The 20,145-nt window shown below is 42.2% G+C and overlaps 1 protein-coding gene across 1 annotated transcript in view; it reads left to right on the forward strand.

The window, feature by feature from the left end:
* Nucleotides 1-12,971, forward strand: part of papss1 (3'-phosphoadenosine 5'-phosphosulfate synthase 1) — a 59,198-nt gene extending 46,227 nt beyond the window's left edge. The window contains exons 10-12 of the mRNA XM_067994436.1: nucleotides 2,065-2,333; nucleotides 9,631-9,860; nucleotides 11,704-12,971. Coding sequence (XP_067850537.1) covers nucleotides 2,065-2,333; nucleotides 9,631-9,860; nucleotides 11,704-11,842 — 638 coding nt within the window. The 3' untranslated portion in view covers nucleotides 11,843-12,971. The remainder of the gene's footprint in view (nucleotides 1-2,064; nucleotides 2,334-9,630; nucleotides 9,861-11,703) is intronic.
* Nucleotides 12,972-20,145: the final 7,174 nt, after the last annotated feature.

Consider the following 20,145-nt stretch of genomic DNA (forward strand, 5'->3'; position numbering starts at 1 on the left):
TCTCTTTGTATTGCACAAGGTGGGGGGGGAGGGATATTGGGTCACCCATTTTTTGCTTTAAGCCCCTCCAGCTGGATAATGGAATCAGTGTATAATTACCTGACAAGCATAAAATGCATCTCCTAATGTTGCTGCACATGGAGTCAAGTACACTGAAACAGCTGCATCAACTTCACCTCAGAGTTATGGCAGGTAGCCATAATAGTGATCTTTGCATGTATTTTATTATTATTATCGAGAAAGCTAAAGGAAGGGCCATACCTATTGTGTAGATCACCAGCAAGGTTAAAAAGAATGCAAAGTCAAAGTAACTCAACAAGTGATGGTTTGGGGGCAAGTACCTTCATCTAGCTAGAAAGCTACATGTCTGTGTCTAAATCATGAATCCAGTCTTTTTTAAAATTTTCTCTTACTGCTTGGCTCTGTTTCCCTTCTTTTCTGCGTGACCTTCCATCAACTTGAGTGTTCGCATTGATCCCAATGCCTCTTCACGGTGTAGGAACATTATACAACATTACTCAGCTGTTGCACTGTTTGATGCAGACTCCCTATCAGGATCTTGCAAAGAGCCTTGAAGTGACCTTGGACATTCAAAAAAAAATGCGTGTTTGGAGCTCTTGTTCAGTCGGCAGTATTCCTCTTCGGAGCATAATGTTTATGTAATTAGAAGATCTACGTTCAGTTTCTAGGCCAGTCGGGCTACATCATTTTAATGTTGCTGAGGTTCTGAGTTCAAATAGACTATCCACCTGGTAACCATATGTGTTGTAATAATTCTCATTCTGGAGACTGTTATAGAGTTGTAATACATCAGGGGTTCAGATGATGTCATAAACTATATGTGTTGACATCTTCGATGTGTTATTATTGCCGTGGAATATCCTAGAATCTTGTTCTTTTTCCATGCTCTATTTTATAGCTGTCCAATTGTTTTTTTTTGTCAACAGCTGACCTAATGCAGGAGATCACTATTACTCATGATCAGGCTAGAAGTGATGGTGTAACTTGTGATTAGGCCAACAGTGATATGAAGATTTACATTATTGGCTGACACAGGAGAGTATGATAACTTCCATACAAATTGTTTACTGTGGTGAAAGGTTCAAATAGCAGGTGACACAAGTTAAAAATTGGGAAGTTAAGAGTAACGAGTGAAATGAAACAGACTGCTTTCATCCGAATAGTAATGGAGTTGAAGAAGAGGTTACTGGGAGGTCTTTGAAGCAGATGATATGAATGGGCTCAAGTGACAGTTGCATTTCTGGAGCGAGAACCTATTAAGGGATATAGTGAGAAAGTAAGTAAGCGTGGTTGATTTGTTAAAAAGGGACAGGTTTGTTTGGGTCTAATGGTCTTTTGGTCTGCCACAAAATGTTATCATCTTACAAGTTTTTAGGTCTTAGACAGATTGCTTGGTAGGAGCTCCTTTTTGTGTAAACCTGAGTACTGGTCCTCACGAGCAATTACTCTAGGACATGACTGATCCAAGTACCCTTCAGCATTCCCTATTCCAAGTTCTCTACACAGTTATCAATATCTGGAATGGACTTCCGGATAGAATAGTGAAGGAAGAAACTCGGAATCATTTCAAGAAACATTTGAATGCTGCATGGAGGAGGGGGAACTATAGGGTCCGTCAGAATGAATGGCCTTCCTCTCCCGTAATTGCCTTGTGAACAATGTATAGCCCAACCGGCCCATCCTTTGAGGAAGAAAAATACTGCAGCAATCACGAGTAAGGAGTGTGCAAACCAAGAGTTTAAAAATCAAATGTCATGTTGGAGTATGTGATCTGTCTGGCAGAGGACCGTGCAAAAGTGACTGGCTATAAAAGTTAAAATATTTAATAACTATTTATTGCATTTGTTCTTTGGTAATAACACACTGGCACACGTTAACCTATTGGTACCTGATGGTGTAGTTTGGCAGAGAGCTTTACTGATTGGCTTGGGCTGTGGGCCACCCTGGAACTTGAATAGGGAGTGGCCATGATGTTAATCAAAATATTTCTAAAATGGATCTTTCCAGTGAAGTAAATGTGCCTTAATTGTTTCCACCCCCTAGATGCTGTCTTCGCATTTCAGCTACGCAACCCAGTGCACAATGGACATGCTCTGTTGATGCAGGACACCTTTCAGCAGTTGATTGAACGTGGCTACAGGCGTCCAGTTCTTCTTCTTCACCCACTAGGCGGTTGGACGAAAGATGATGATGTACCTTTAATATGGAGAATGAAGCAGCATGCTGCCGTGTTGGAGGAGGGAATACTTAAACCGGAATCTACTGTTGTGGCCATCTTCCCCTCTCCCATGATGTATGCTGGACCAACCGAGGTGAATTTCCCTCTCCCGTCCCCCAATTTTTAATCAATAATCTTTTTAAGAAGTTATCTGCAATAGCAGGCCAAAGACCACATTAGTATTGTGACTCAATGTGTGATAATTAATACCTGTTTGTTCAAATGTGTTGGTTAGTCAAGCCTCTACATAAACTGCCTTGCTCTGTGCCCGAGGTGCTCAAAGTTCCAAAACACAATGCCAAATACAAGGACATTTAATTGTTTTTAAACAGGAGTCATAGAATCATACAGTCATGTAGCTCAGAAGGCGGCCATTAGGCCCTTCGTGCCTGTGTCGGCTCTTTGAAAGAGCTATCCAGTTAGTCCCACTCCCCCACTCTTTCCTCATAGCCCTGAAGAGTTAAAAGAAATTAAATCAGCCTTGCTGCCAAAAGTGACCAAAGTGCTAGCAATTCTCTAACTAGTGATTGTAAAAGAGAAACAGCAATAAATAAGATTAAATCCAAATTTTATGTTCTTTCAGAAACAGAGTCCCACTGAAGGGGCTTGCCCATCATTGGATTAGTGAAAAGCTGAACAGAAAACACTTTTCAAATCTAGTTCCTGTGTATTTGTTTCTGGTATCTGTTTAAGTAAATAATCTTCTGATAAATTGCAAAGTCCATTGTGCATTTCTCGAATTCCATGTATCTGCGTCAGGTATCATGAATTGTGGCAGTTCTATAAATATTTTTGTAGCAACTTTGCAGAAGTCCAGCAAGTTGAAATCCGGTTCAGTAAATTTATACTTCTAAAGTGCCCTGCAGTATTTAGGATGCATTATATAAGTTATGTGCTTCAGTAATTTTTTCCTCCCTAAAACTCTTCCAGATTAATTTGTGTGTAGCGACACCAGCAATTATTTTAGATGTTTCTAGAAGGGGGACAAAAAAACCGTTACATTCCCAAGATTTCACTGACTAGCCCTCACCGCAAAGTTGACTTCAGTCTGTGTATGAGGGCATGAGCCTGACCAGATGTGGTGTACCAGTGAAGTTTAGCAATTTACATTAGGCACTGCGTATAAAGGATCAAAAGCGCAGAGTGAACCCCTGCCAAAATGTGTCCCATGTTTTTTGAATTTGTTGTGCTTCACCTGCCAAAGCAGCCAGACGTTCAAGATCCTGGATCGCTTTATTTGATGCTCTTCTGAGCAATCAACTTAAGATGCACTTAGGAGCATGTGATGAGTGATTCCTAAAGGAAAAGGGGCCTTAAGTTTAATGAAAGGCCAGAAAAGAAGCAAAACTGCAAACAGTAGAAATAGTGTTTTCTTTTTTAAAAATTGTTTTTGCAGTCCCAAAGCAGCTAGAAGGCATATATTTTACTGGAGGCAGTCTACTTGATTTATATATTATAGTTATTACAGATACATGCCTAGTAATTTTGTGGTGTCCTACATCTAATTCATAGTAAAATGTATCATCCTCTATAATGTTTTAGGCTGGTTTCTTAGTCTTACAGTCCTCCTTGTGGCCCAAATGAATATTGCAAGGTATGACCCTACAACGGCTTTATTCGGGCGTTGTTCTACTTGCAGCTTATCCTATTACTCTCTCTCTCTCTCTCTCTCTCTCTCTCACATATAGCTAAAAATATATATAGCTGTATACTTGAGAAGGAAAAAATTGCAGGGCTATGGGGAAAGAGCTGGGGAGTTGGACTAATTGGATAGCTCTTTCAAAGACGGGAATAGGCACGATGGGCCGAATGGCTACTTCCTGTGCTGTATGATTCTATGATATTAGTCGATCTCTCGTGGCGTTGCTCACAGGCATTTAAGACCAAGGGTTGGAGGGCAGGGGATAATTTATCCCCATTTTAAAGTCAGATATTCTGTCCTTATTTTCATATAGGAATTTAAATTGAAAATATATCCACATTTTTAATGGAAACTACCTAAGTAAACTTGTCACCATAATCTGTATATTTTGGGGTTGGGGGAAGGTAAGATTAACAGTGATACGAAAACTAAAACATCAGCAGCAAATCTGAAGATTGAGTAAAAGTGCTGAAGGAAATCACATTCTAAATGAAATGGAGAGATTAAAATTACATTGTTCTTTAGTCCAGATCTTGAGAAAATGATTAGTCACCTTACCTACACTGTCAAGACTTGGATATTTTGACACTGCAGGTCTTGGGCAAACAACCCTGCAGTCCTATTTCTTATGTTCTTATAAAGAAGGAGAAAATTGAATATGAGAGTAAACTAGCAAGAAATATAAAAACAGATTGTAAGAGCTTCTAAAAGTTCCCTTTCAAAAGAGTTCAAGCTTTGAGGAATATAGTATGGTATTTTGTACTGATTTAAAATCTGCCAGTTTACCATTTGGTTTCTCCTCCTTTTCATATCAACTTTTACAACAACTGCTGTTCGAAAACTGACATGGAACAGTAGGTGGGTTGGAATGACGGCTTATGGCTGGTCCCACACCTATAACCTGAGAGGTATGAAACGTATACCTTAATTGCACTCCGTGTGTTCATCCTTTATACTTTTGTAGAGGGTATCTTATCAATAACAGATTTACTCCAGTGCTTTCTCGAGTATAAAAGAACCATAAATCTTAAGCTTAACTTTGAGTGATCTCCAGTTAACTGGTAGAGAGATCTATATGTACATAGTACATCATGTTCTGGAAAGGGTTGATGTGTTTTGTAAGTGTTCTCACTTAAGTAGTGTGGTTGGTCATTTCCTACTCTCCTCCAAAAAATTTAGTGTCCTCTTGGATAATCTTAAGCCAATGTAACAGGGCAAGTTGTGATAACAGCACACTTGACTAGATCACCTGTATGCACTTGCTTGTAGGAGCTCAAATCAGTATCTAGCCTCACTATTGTGCTTTTCCTGTAGGAGTGAACTGTAGGAATTATAGCACAGCTGTCAAATTCTAGAATAAGTTCTAAGGCTGCCAGCCCTTAAGCAACTGGTTACATGTGTGAATTGCTATTACATTGGGCATAGAATCTCTCTGTTGCCGCTATAGAATATAGCTGTATCCGAGCACAAATTTTGACTAATGAGATCAATGTGCTGCCTATTTTTTTGTTGTTGAATCCGCCCGTAATGTCCCAATTCCAGAATAGTTTGTGGTAGAACCTTCTTGACGCTGACAAATTTGTGGGTTTGGCAGTCTCCACATCCTGTGCTGGCAATCTGTACAGATGGCAGATTGGTCTGGTGTGCTTGGCATTCTCAAAAACAAAACAGCATATTGGGAAGAGGACGTTTCACACCTAGAGTGCAATACTGTAGAAAATTCACTTTATAACTCTTCAAAGTGCCCTGGGAAAATGTCTTAAGTTTTTGCTTTACAAGGGTGGGGTGGGGGGGGGGGAGGGGAGGAAGGGACTTAGACAGTACTGTCCATTATTACAATTATAATAATTACTGAGGCTGCAGCAACCACCCTGTGAAAACTGACAGTGTTGCATATCTGTCTCCATCACACAGAAGCCTTATCCCATTTATACAGGAGATAAATTTTACAGGGGCCTAAATTTTACAGCAGCCTAAATCAAATTCTAGATGAGTAAAGATAGAAAGAACTTGCATTTATACAGTGCCTTTCATGACCTCAGGATGTCCCAAAGCGCTTTATAGCCAATTAAGTATTTTTGAAGTGTGGTCACTGTTGTAATATAGGAAACATGGCAGCTAATTTACACACTGCTAGATTCCATAAGCAGCAGTGATATACGTGACCAGGACATCGATTCTGATGAAAGATCATCGACCTGAAACGTTAACTGTTTCTTTCTCCACATATGCTGCTGAGTGTTCTCCAGCATTTTCTGTCTTTATTTCATGTGTTTTGGGTGTTAGTTGAGGGATAAATGTTAGCCAGGACACCGGGAGAACACCCCTGCTCTTCAGGTAGTGTCATGAGATGTGTTACATCCACCCGAGGGGGGCAGACAGGGCCTCGGTTTAACGTCTTATCCAAAAGATGGCCCCTTTGACAGTGCAATGCTCCCTCAGTACTGTACTGAAGTATCAACCTAGTCTCTGGAGTGGGGCTTGAACTCACGACCATCTGACTCTGTGGTGAGAGTTCTACCACTGAGCCACGGCTAACGAGGCTGAGTAAATATTGGCTCCTCTGCTGTGATGGCTATATTTCACAGCATGCAGCATTGCAGTTGACACTCAGTGTACAAGATCCATTCACTGCCAGATATGAGTAAATGTAAGGAATCTTACAACACCAGGTTATAGTCCAACAGTTTTATTTGGACTATAACCTGGTGTTGTAAGATTCCTTACATTTGTACACTCCAATCCATCACCGGCATCTCCACATCATGGCTGGATATGAGTAAGTTAGCTTAGCAGGTGTATGGTGCAGACAGCTACCTGATTAAAGAGCTGGCTCACTTACCTTGCAAAAAAGGCATTCATATTTTCAATGGCATCAATTGTGAATTGCAGTCCAGATTGTTTGCAGTCAGACTTTTAAGTTATGCTACAAGCCTAATCCCTCTTCTCTATATTCTTTGTTAGTAGGTCACAAGATACTTACGGATGAGAAAGGCCATTTAGCCCATCTTAATTCATCTATCCAGAAGCACCCTGCAATTCCCCCCTTTGTAGCATCCAGCTGTTTCTTAAATGATTGAGGTTTTTCACTTCCATTAAAGTCCATTCCAAGTGCTGATCACTCTTTGTGTGAAGTACGTCTGAAAATAGTACTAAATTTACCTGTGCCACCTTGTCCTACTCTTAGTTTAATTTAAAGTAGTATTCCTGTTTTACCTTATCCATTCCCTTAACAATCTTATGCTTGTATAAGATCATTTCTCAGACTCCTTTTTAGACTGAAAAGCCCAAGTCTGTTTAGCCCTTCCTTATAACCCTGACCTGTGACGCCAGGGATTAGCCTTGTGGCTCTCCTCTGCGCTCCGAGCTTGAAAGTTCCCCTTGTTTGTTGACCAGAACTGGGCACACTATTCGAGGTGCAGCCTGACCAAAATCTGTAGTTTTCACACAGCTTCCTCTGACTTGCATTCTGTACTTGCGGTTTTATGGTTCAACATTCTCTTGATTCAGATGATTCCTGAATACATCCTAATTTTTATCTGTGATGCCATTTGCCATAAAATTGTTTCAAAATTATTGAGCAACTCATTGTCCCGGTAGCAAAATTAGGTATTCCTAAACACTAATTGGGAATCTCACCATATAATAATTTCTTTAGGTTCTTCCTTGTTTGACTTTGCCACCAAAACTTGACTTCCAACCATTAAGCTTTATCTGAGGGTGAATAAAGAGAGAAAAAAGGGGAAGTTCCTCAAATGCAAAGTCCTTATTCTATTGTGTGTCCTACGGTTTTGATATCTTTCTGACGTACACATAGTGCCCCAAAGATGAATGAAGCTGATTTGAGCAGACTTGTTCTCGTGAGATTGGAAAGAAGGTTCCTGAGAGAGCTTAGGAGTGCAATTGGCCTTCGCCAGTCGCTTCAATCAAAAGAAAATCAGGCACTGTGTAAAACGGGTTGCCAATTCGCTATGATTCCACTACTGGTGAAGACCAATTTTACCTTTGTGTTTCGTCTCCAATGGGTGCAAATAGGTAACTACAGGAATCGATGCTGGCTAGTAGACTTTGAGAGAATCCCCATGCCTTGCACTTTGTGGAGCATACTTGCTTTCCTCTGGGCATCTGTTTCCTGGACCTGTGAGGAGCCTAACTGGTTATTTTTCCAATTGTAGGTCTTATTTTAAACTACACACCACAAGAAGGGTTAAGTTTTTTTTTATTCATTCATGGGATGTGGGCGTTGCTGGCAAGGCCAGCATTTATTGCCCATCCCTAATTGCTCTTGAGAAGGTGGTGGTGAGCTGCCTTCTTGAACTGCTGCAGTCCAAGTGGTGAAGGTTCTCCCACAGTGCTGTTAGGAAGGGAGTTCCAGGATTTTGACCCAGCAACGATGAAGGAACGGCGATATATTTCCAAGTTGGGATTGTGTGTGACTTGGAGGGGAACGTGCAGGTGGTGGTGTTCCCATGTGCCTGCTGCCCTTGTCCTTCTAGGTGGTAGAGGTCGTGGGTTTGGGAGATGCTGTCGAAGAAGCCTTGGTGAGTTGCTGCAGTGCATCCTGTAGATGGTACACACTGCAGCCACAGTGCGCCGGTGGTGAAGGGAGTGAATGTTTAGTGTGGTGGATGGGGTGCCAATCAAGCGGGCTGCTTTGTCCTGGATGGTGTCGAGCTTCTTGAGTGTTGTTGGAGCTGCACTCATCCAGGCAAGTGGAGAGTATTCCATCACACTCCTGACTTGTGCCTTGTAGATGGTGGAAAGGCTTTGGGGAGTCAGGAGGTGAATCACTCGCCGCAGAATACCCAGCCTCTGACCTGCTCTTGTAGCCACAGTATTTATGTGGCTGGTCCAGTTAAGTTTCTGGTCAATGCTGACCCCCCAGGATGTTGATGGTGGGGGATTCGATGATGGTAATGCCGTTGAATGTCAAGGGGAGGTGGTTAGACACTCTCTTGTTGGAGATGGTCCTTGCCTGGCGCAAATGTTACTTGCCACTTATGAACCAAAGCCTGGATGTTGTCCAGGTCTTGCTGCATGCGGGCTCGGACTGCTTCATTATTTGAGGGGTTGTGAATGGAACTGAACACTGTGCAATCATCAGCGACCTTATGATGGAGGGAAGGTCATTGATGAAGCAGCTGAAGATGGTTGGGCCTAGGACACTGCCTTGAGGAACTCCTGCAGCAATGTCCTGGGGCTGAGATGATTGACCTCCAACAACCACTACCATTTTCCTCTGTGCTAGGTATGACTCCAGCCACTGGAGAGTTTTCCCCCTGATTCCCATTGACTTCAGTTTTACTAGGGCTCCTTGATGCCACACTCTGTCAAATGCTGCCTTGATGTCAAGGGCAGTCACTCTCACCTCACCTTAAGTGTTTCATACTAAGAACACCTTTCCCCTCAAATAAATGTTCCCTCTATATAAACTGCAGTGTGACCCAGCCCAGCAGCTGCAACACTTCAAGGCACCTTGGAAGGGGATGTCCTTCTTCCCCATCTCCTTTTGGGAAATTTAAGGAATAGGCATTAATTTGAAGCTATGCGCAGTGTGCTTGATGGCTAACAGGCAGACTCCTGGGAAGGCCATCAGGGAAATGTTACACCAGAAAGGCTTGAAGTTTCGAAACTTGAGCTACAAGTTCCCTGATTGCCATATTGTCAAGTACGAGAGCATTTCAAAACAGAGAGAAAAACGAATGTTAATATCATCCAATTCACGCTCTTCGCACATTTACCGCTACAGGTCCAATGGCACTGCAGGTCCCGCATGATTGCAGGAGCTAATTTCTACATTGTGGGCCGCGACCCCGCAGGCATGCCACACCCGGAGACTAAGAAGGACTTGTACGAGCCAACGCATGGAGCTAAAGTACTGACCATGGCCCCAGGCCTACTGTCCCTGGAAATCGTCCCATTCCGTGTGGCTGCGTATAATAAGGGAAAGAAATGCATGGACTATTATGACCCTGAACAGTAAGTATGAGCTTATGAGGTTCAGTACATGAGAAGCGCAATTTGCTTTAATAATCAGGAGTGTAAAGAAGTTGAAGATTCCTCCTCTTGGACTCAGTGGTGTGGGGAGACCTAATTGAGAAAAGAGACATCAAATTTAAAAGGGGAAATATTATTTTTTTTCCTGGGCCATCTGAAAATAGCTAACACTAAATCCCTGATTTTTTTTTAAAAACTGGAGCACTGTGAACTGGATCATTCACTTATTTGTGTTTTATTACAATTTTTGGGCTGAATTTACAGTTTTAGTAGTTTGTGGAATTGCACTGTGCTTTAGCTGCTCCCTCATCACCACGATCTACCCAATTAGGTGACTTTGATTCTGGAGTACTAGATCCAGTATAACATCTGGAGCTAGTACACCACTCCAGAAATCGATATACATCATAATACTGTGATATGTACTGGAGCATCATCTGCCTGCTTACTGGTGCAAATTCAGTCCTTCAAGCTGCAGGTAAATGGATGCTGGGTCAATTGATATTTTCAAAACTGAGATGGATTTTTGTTAGGTAAGGGTATCAAAGGATGTGGATCAAAGGCGGGTAAATGGAGTTGAGGTACAGATCAGCTATGATCTAATTGAATGGCGGAACATGCTCGAGGGGCTGAATGGCCAGCTCCCGTTTCTACATTCATAAGTAGCTGTATCGTGCGTGCAGCTGATGTCGGTGCAGATGCTTTTCCGTATGTAGTAGCATTCTAAGCTTCAGAAGTGCTGCTTGGCGTTCTATGATCTATGGTCCTTCATTGGAGGGGAACTATAGGGAAGATGTAGCTATTCATGTCACAGGATTTCGCTGGAAGATACCGCTGAAGGCCGCCTATGTCCCATTTCATGATCCATAAAATAAGTTACGTTTTATGAAATATTAATTTACAATATTGGATATATTCTTGAAAAGGAAAAATTTGCAGAGCTATGGATAAAGGGCAGAGGAGTGGGACTAATTAGATAGCTCTTTCAAAGCACAGGCATAATGGGCCGAATGGCCTCCTCATGTGCTATAAGATTCTATGAAACTGTTATGGAATGCACAGATTGGGGTTATAATCCAAAACATTTTCTAAATTTAATATTTGGTCTACACATGTAATTTGTGTGAAGCATTTCAAGGATTGCATCAAACGCTAAAGTGTAAATGCAAGTCTTTGTGTTCGCCCTCCAAAAAAGTCCACAAAGGGTTAAAATGAATAAAGTAGTAAATTCAAAGAACAGCACATCAGCAGCAAAGTATGTGACGGTGCACAGTGATGAAAAGCAGGTTCAAGTTTCCCATCTCTGCTGCATTGCTTTGTAGAGGTGCCATCTGAAGGCCTGGTACTTTCCCAGAGGGAGAGTTGGGCTGCTCTTGCATGCCTCCTAGCAGGCAGCCTTAGAGTCGCATTGGCAGAGATCTAGAAACAGATTGCCCACCCACCATCTCAGCTGCAAACCAGGGTAGACCACAAGGGGAGAAAGAGGAGAAGAAATTAGAGGGCAGCAAACCCTCAGAAAAAGAAAGTCTTCAAAAAGTTATTTCAAGAGGGAAGTGATCTCATCAGAGATGATTTGTAAAAGGGCTGCACTGAATTAGCTTTCAAGACGTTACTATTTTCACTGCATGCTATGAAAGCATGCAATCTCACCCAGCCTATTATATAAATTGTTTACTGCCTTTTTGGTTTGAAAACAAAGAAAGTAAATAAATCTGCCAGAACTAAAAATAAAATTAAAAAGTATTTAGTGCACAATGCATTTTTTTTTTATTCAACAAGTTAGTTTAGTTTTTTTAATTCTTGCGTTTTATTTTCTAATTTAAAGCCACGAAGATTATGACTTTATCTCTGGAACACGCATGCGTAAGTTAGCGCAGGAAGGAGAGAACCCGCCAGAAGGCTTCATGGCTGTGAAAGCGTGGGCAGTCCTGACTGAATACTACAAGTCCTTGGAGAAGGCCTAGATGGGAGCAGCAAATATGAGACACAACAGTTCTTTAATTGATAACAGGGGACCACACACAGCAAGTGTTCCAGCAACTTTCTTGGTGTTAGTTAGGAACCAGCGTTCTTCCTTAAGCTACATCACTGTCTGCACTAGTCTTATGAGCTTTATTATGTATCAGGACCTTTAAAGTTGCTCTTTCTACCGTTTTGCTTTCCACTGAGTTAACATATTTTCAATTTGTATATCCTTCATTTAATGGTTGGTATTTCCAGTCCAAGCCAACATAGAAAACTTCATGCATTTCATGGGGCATTCGATGTGTTGAGTTTTCAATTGGAACAATTTTAAAGATGACACTGTTTACTCGCTAAGATTACTTAGCTTTTGTTTAACTGTTTTTAATTTTAATTATGTTTCTGTATTTGGTTGCTGGGTGTACAGTATAGGTAGGTTTGGCTGTCTTTGAACTACCAATCCCCTCTCCTCCAGATCTAGTATTTAGGGATTTATTCAATCTTTGGTTCTTGTACTTGATTTTGGGAGAAGGGGGTGACCCTCCTATACACACTGCACGTGCAAACGATTACACAGAGGTTTGAAGAAGGGGCTAATGAACATCGAACTTTTTGTTCTTCATTCACAACAGCAAATCAGCTGGTTGGCCGTACTGCTAATACTAGAGCTATACCTGTCATTAGCACTTTGAATCAGATAGATGTCGTGCACTTTCCCTGTGGAGACTGTGGCAGTGGTTGGGTCACTGTGATCTGCAGATGGAGACTGTTGGGTTTCTGACTCGGATGTGACATTGATCTGAAAGTGATTTGAAATTCACTGGTGGTTTTGACTTTGGGCCAGCTACATGGGCTCATTTCCAGCAAAACTCAATAAATGCAGATATTTTCAGTGAAGTTGGAGGTGTCTCATTTTTAATGGGTTGGGGGGGGGGGAAACCCACAAGACTTTTAAACCTAGCTATAAAACGTTGGATTATGAGTAGTAGTCCGGTGGTATGTTTGTAGCATGATTGGTAATGTAACTTGCAGACTTGCTAGTTACAATTGTCTTGTATGCAACTGTTGACATAAGGAAAATGCATTTGATGTTTGTCTATGCCTGCGTAATAAAGATTGTGTTGCATTCAATTTAAGGATTGTTCATTGATTTGGACCTGTCAATATTTAGTTTTGATTCTAAAATTCATCTTTAGGTTTTGATGGTGAAGTCATTACATTCTCACTACAATCTCCCTCCTGTTTCTTCAGGTTCAGCTTTTCAAATGCTTCTAACACCTTTTTGTCTGAGCTTTTTAGAGAGAGTACCTGCCACTTTGGATCCCACCAAGGCATCCAAGGAGAACCATCCGCCAGACCTTAAATCAAGGCCCCGGCTTGGGGGGGATGCAAGGCCAGACCATCGCCCTGCCGGCCCAAGGGCTCATCGAGTTCAGGGACGCGCTGGCGAAGCTGATCGACGACTACGGCGTGGACGACGAGCCGTGCGGCCAGTCTGAGTTGCCCGAGGGCACGTCCATCACCGTGGACAGAAAGCGCTTCTTCTTCGATGTGGGCTCCAACAAGTACGGCGTGTTCATGCGAGTGAGTGAGGTGAAGCCCTCTTACAGGAACTCCATCACCATCCCCTATAAAGCCTGGTCCAAGTTCGGCAGCACCTTCAGCAAGTACGCAGAGGAGATCCAGGACAAACATCAGGACAAGAAGGAAAAAGCAGGAACGAAGTGTCACAAAACATATTTGAAAGTTCTTTATCTGAATGCACGTAGCATTCGTAACAAAATGGACGAGTTAACGGCACAAATAACTACGTATGGGTATGATCTTGTGGCCATTACAGAAACATGGCTGCAGGTTGACAACGACTGGGAATTAAATATGCCAGGTTATTTAACAATCAGGAAGGACAGGCAGGAGGGAAGGGGAGGTGGGGTGGCTATGTTAATAAGGGAAGGAATCACTGTAATACAGAGAAATGATATTGGGACAAAGGATCAGGATAATGAAACAGTTTGGGTAGAGATAAGGAATAATAAGGGGAAAAAAACACTAGTGGGCGTAGTATATAGGCCTCCTAATAGTTGCAACTCTGCTGGAAGAAGTATTAATCAGGAAATAGTCAGGGCATGTAATAAGGGAACAGCTATAATTATGGGGGATTTTAACTATCATATTAACTGGACAAATCAAATTGGGCAGGGCAGCCTTGAGGAAGAGTTTATTGAGTGTATTAGGGATGGATTTCTTGAGCAGTACGTAACTGATCCTACAAAGGGGCAAGCAATCTTGGACCTGGTCCTGTGTAATGAGCCAGGATTAATTAATAATGTCCTAGTTAAGGATCCCCTTGGAATGAGTGACCATAACATGGTTACATTCCATATCCAATTAGAGGGTGAGAGAAGGTTGGTTCTCAAACAAGCGTACTGAGCTTGAATAAAGGAGACTATGATGGTATGAGGGCGGAATTGATTAAAGTGGACTGGGAAAATAGATTAAGGGGTAAGACGGTACATGAGCAGTGGTGTTCATTTAAGGAGTTATTTTACAACTTTCAAAACAAATATATTCCACTGAGGAAAAAAGGGTGTAAAAGAAATGACAGCCATCCGTGGCTAAGTAAAGAAATTAAGGATAGTATCCGACTAAAAACAAGGACATATAAGGTAGCCAAACTTAGTGGGAGGATAGAAGATTGGGAAGTCTTCAAAAGACAGCAAAAAGTAACTAAAGGATTGATTAAGAAAGGGAAGATAGATTATGAAAATAAATTAGCAAAAAATATAAAAACAGATAGCAAGAGTTTCTATCGTTATATAAAAAGAAAAAGGGTGGCTAAGGCAAACATAGGTCCCTTAGAGGATGAGACCGGGAAATTAATGGTGGGAAACATGGAGATGGCAAAAATGCTGAACAAATATTTTGTTTCAGTCTTTACGGTAGAGGACACTAAGAATATCCCAACACTGGACAAACAGGGGGCTCTAGGGGGGGAGGAGCTAAATACGATTAAAATCACTCAGGAGATGGTACTCAGTAAATTAATGGGACTCAAGGCGGATAAATCCCCTGGACCTGATGGCTTACATCCTAGGGTCTTGAGGGAAGTGGCAGTGGGGATTGTGGATGCTTTGGTAATAATTTTCCAAAATTCTCTGGACTCGGCAAAGGTCCCGGCAGATTGGAAAACTGCTAATGTAACACCCTTATTTAAAAAGGGTAGTAGGCAGAAGGCTGGAAATTATAGACCAGTTAGCCTAACATCTGTGGTGGGTAAAATTTTGGAATATTATTAAGGAGACAGTAGCAGAACATTTGGACAAACATAATTTAATAGGACAAAGTCAGCATGGCTTTACGAAGGGGAAGTCATGTCTGACAAATTTGCTTGAGTTCTTTGAGGACATAACGTACAGGGTGGATAAAGGGGAACCAGTGGACATAGTGTATTTAGACTTCCAGAAGGCATTCGACAAGGTGCCACATAAAAGATTATTGCTCAAGATAAAGAATCACTGGATTGGGGGTAATATTCTGGCATGGGTGGAGGATTGGTTATCTAACAGGAAGCAGAGAGTTTGGATAAATGGTTCATTCTCGGACTGGCAACCAGTAGCCAGTGGTGTTCCGCAGGGGTCGGTGCTGGGTCCCCAACTCTTTACGATCTATATTAACGATTTGGAGGAGGGGACTGAGTGCAACATATCGAAGTTTGCAGATGATACAAAGATGGGAGGGAAAGTAGAGAGTGAGGAGGACATAAAAAAAACCTGCAAGGGGATATAGACAGGCTGGGTGAGTGGGCGGAGATTTGGCAGATGCAATACAATATTGGAAAATGTGAGGTTATGCACTTTGGCAGGAAAAACCAGAGAGCAAGTTATTTTCTCGATGGCAAGAGACTGGAAAGTACTGCAGTACAAAGGGATCTGGGGGTACTAGTGCAAGAAAATCAAAAAGTTAGTATGCAGGTGCAGCAGGTGATCAAGAAGGCCAACGGAATGTTGGCGTTTATCGCTCGGGGGATAGAATATAAAAACAGGGAGGTATTGCTGCAGTTATATAAGGTATTGGTGAGACCGCACCTGGAATACTGCATACAGTTTTGGTCTCCATACTTAAGAAAAGACATACTTGCTCTCGAGGCAGTACAAAGAAGGTTCACTCGGTTAATCCCGGGGATGAGGGGGCGGACATATGAGGAGAGGTTGAGTAGATTGGGACTGTACTCATTGGAGTTCAGAAGAATGAGAGGCGATCTTATTGAAACATATAAGATTGTGAAGAGGCTTGATCGGGTGGATGCGGTGAGGATATTCCCAAGGTTGGGTGAAACTAGAACTAGGGGGCATAATCTTAGAATAAGGGGATGCTCCTTCAAAACTGAGATGAGGGGAAACTTCTTCACTCAGAGGGTGGTGGGTCTGTGGAATTTGCTGCCCCAGGAAGCTGTGGAAGCTACATCATTGAATAAATTCAAAGCAGAAATACAGTTTCCTAGAAGTGAAGGGAATTGGGGGTTACGGGGAGCGGGCAGGAAATTGGACATGAATTTAGATTTGAGGTTAGGATCAGATCAGCCATGATCTTATTAAATGGCGGAGCAGGCTCCAAGGGCCGATTGGCCTACTCCTGCTCCTATTTCTTATGTTCTTATGTTCCTTACCTGCCTTTTATTTGTATGTGTTTCCGCTTCTCCCCCCACTCCCAACCTCTCCTCCAGGCACTGAGTCACACTAAGATACGGTTGTAATGGTACCTGCAGCCCTCCGGTATCTCATGTCAAATACCATTCTTCATGTGAACTGCCTGTTGAATCATGGAGATCATTACAGCCAAGACCATCCTTGTCCTCCCTCTTGCTCTCTCTTGACACCAATGCACCTGCAATTAAAGGTGGGGACTGTATTAGGAGCTCTGTGACACATAGCCACAAACACTGCGCTGAGTTATAATGTATTCTTACATGACAGTTTCTTTTTCTCACTGTCTACGGAAGCTATGTGACTTAACTATCTCTCTCCAAAGGCTTCAGACAGACTTTCCAATTTGAACCAGCCAGGACGTCCAGGACCAAACAAATTTAAATAACTGTTAAATTCAAAAATCAAACGCACACTTAAACAAATCTCACAAGATGTTTCTATTTCAGTGGATTGACCCCTCCTTGGACACCTGACTGAGAGAAAGCAACTAAAATCTATAACATTTGTGCCAAAATAAATTAGGGCAGGTTTTTCTGAGAGTGAAGCTGGTTTTTAATCCCTTTGATACTATGGCAGAATTTAAAAAGCCGATACTATGCTAAATCTTGGATAAAAATGGTTAATTTTTGTCACTGTTGTCTTCACTTTGATTCAACTAAGTATTTCTGCATGAATTTCTCTACGTCAAAGTTTTAAGAAGAAGGCCGCACCCTCTGTTACAGATTAAAGTTACATTGGTATATGGGACCAATCCAATTCAAGAGCACTGTTTTGACGTGGGCTCTGTACTGGCTTGTATGGTAGGGAAAGAAATCATCAAACTCTCATGATCCAGCAGTCTGACTCAAGCTTTTATGATCAGATGCTGAAACCATTCAAGTAACTGTGCAGAGCTGCTGGCTTGAAGTCTTTGGAGTAAGGACATGGGTGTTGTCTCAGGCTCCCATCCACATTTGCTACCCAGCGCACCTGTTAAAAGTTGTTCTCCTGACACAGGAACCTCTGACCCTGGAGCTTCAGTTGTTCTGATTTGGCACTTAAGATTCAAGTAGTTGCATGTTTTGTCATATTGGTGCCTCTGCTATGTGTAGGTCAGACATGGCTCAGTGTAGACTTAAATACTTCTCTAGGGAGTTTTTGTATTAAAGCTGCAGCCAGCACTGAAGCTTCTAGAATGCACATAGAATGAATGCTGGAAAGTCAATTGAGTTTTTTTCCCTCCACCCTTCCCCCATCTCGCAACAATTTTCCGTAACATTAAAATTTTGTCACTCAAGTTCTACAGGCTGTTGCTTGGACCTGTGCCCTGGATCATTGGAGCAGACTTTGACCATCGCTCTGACACAGCTCTAAGCATTGGTTGTTCCCACTGCACACCACCTGCTTTGGTTTGCTTTGGTGACAGATTGCTCAATGCTTTCTCCATAGCCACCCCCAAGATCCCTTGTGCTACAACCAAGATGAGAGTGGAGAAGGTGAGGATCATTCTGGTAGATTCCAGTTGACACTCACAACCCTGGTTTCTCACCATTTCTTTTTTTCTAGTCTTGTTAAGCCTCTTGCTTTTGACCTCTGTTTCAGGTGGAGGTGACTTCCTCCATCCAAAGCTGAGCTACTTAACTCAGGCAGCTACTGAGTCTGCAACTCTGCGTTAAGTTGGTATCCACTATAATGTTTTCCTGTTGGCCTTCATATTAGAAAGACTTGAAATGTTAAACAAAATTGCTGTAGTATATGGTGATTGAAAAAGATTTATTAGCTTATCTGCACTCCATGATAACTGTTCCTGAAAGTTTAGTTCATTATGATGTTTACATGTCCACTCCATTTGCTCTCTGTGTTGCATAGATAATACTCTGTAGGCACTCTTATAATAGTCTAGGGTCATCTCCCTGTTGACCGGAGGTCACCGGTTACGGTTACTGGCTTAGTACACAGAGGAGAAGAATCAATTCTCTCTTAACTCTCAATTCACTTTATTCACGCTGTTAGATCATATACATATAGCTTATACGTCTGGTTAGATATAGGCATGCAGTTTACACCAGGTTATACAGTTTTATACCCAAACTAAGATCTAAATGCACACCCACTGGTTTCTCTGACACTCCCTGAGTGGTCACAGAATATAAAGGATAATACCCGAAAAGGAGAGCTGACGCTGGCCAGGCATTCCGTTCTCTCTTTCGACGTTGTCTCTACGTCCCTGACGTAGGGTCTTCCACTTCTGCGATGGTTGGTCTCCGGAGTCTTCGCTCTGGCTCCACGCCCCAGATCCTTCATTCTTATTCCGAATCTTATCTCTTCAAGCTGTGCTGTCTCTCTCCCTTTGGTTTAGGCCTGCTCGCTTTTGCCTGGGTCTTCTCCTCATTGGCTCTGTCCCAAGGACTTAGGTAGCATTACCTCATTACTCCTTTTCTAAATAAGGACTTGTGACTTATCACATTTCCTTTGTCTTTCACAAAACTTGGTTAATTCAAACCGGTTCCAGCCAGCTGAGGCCAGGACTGAACTCAGGTTACTTTAGTTCAAAAGTCGTTCCTGCCTGTATATCAGCAGTTGACGTCTCAGTTACCTTCTGCAGCCCCAAGCCAACATCCCTATTAAGATAGAGGGCTGACAGATAGAGATGCTGTTGAATACTGGCCCAGCTATTTATATAATCCAAATACTTACTGGATTTGATCTAAATGTACATAAGAACATAAGAAATAGGAGCAGGAGTAGGCCATGCAGCCCCTCGAGCCTGCTCCACCATTCAATAAGATCATGGCTGATCGACCTCAATGCCACTTTCCCACCCTATTTCCATATCCCTTGAATCCCCCAGTGGCCAAAAATCTATCGCTCTCAGATTTGAAAATACTCAACAACTGAGCATCCACAGCCCACTAGGGTAGAGAATTCTAAAGATTCACAACCCTCTGAGTGAAGAAATTTTTCCTCATCTCAGTCCTAAATGGCTGACCCCCTTATCCTGAGACTATGACCCCTAGTTCTAGACTCTCCAACCAGGGGAAACAGCCTCTCAGCATCTACCCTGTCAAGCCCTCTCAGACTTTTATATGTTTCAATGAGATCACCTCTCATTCTTCTAAACTCCAGAGAATACAGGCCCATTCTACTCAATCTCTCCTCATAGGACAACCCTCTCGCCCCAGGAATCAATCTAGTGAACCTTCATTGCACCCCCTCTAAGGCAAGTATATCCTTCCCCAGGTAAGGAGACCAAAATTGTTCACAGTACTCCAGGTGTGGTCTCACCAAAACCCTATATAATTGCAGTAAGACTTCCTTACTGTTATACTCTAACCCCCTTGCAATAAAGGCCAACATACCATTTGCTTTCCTAATTGCTTGCTGTACCTGCATGTTAACTTTCTGTGATTCGTGTACAAGGACACCCAAATCCCTCTGAATACCAACCTTTACTAGTCTCACCTTTTAAAAAAATATTCTGTTTTTCTATTCTTCCTGCCAAAGTGGATAACTTCGCATTTCCCCACATTATACTTCATCTGCCACCCTCTTGCCCACTCACTTAACCTGTCTATAACCCTTTGCAGCTTCTTTGCGTCCTCCTCACAGCGTACTTTCCC

This window comes from Heptranchias perlo, chromosome 1 (assembly GCF_035084215.1).
Source record: "Heptranchias perlo isolate sHepPer1 chromosome 1, sHepPer1.hap1, whole genome shotgun sequence".
NCBI lineage: Eukaryota > Metazoa > Chordata > Chondrichthyes > Hexanchiformes > Hexanchidae > Heptranchias > Heptranchias perlo.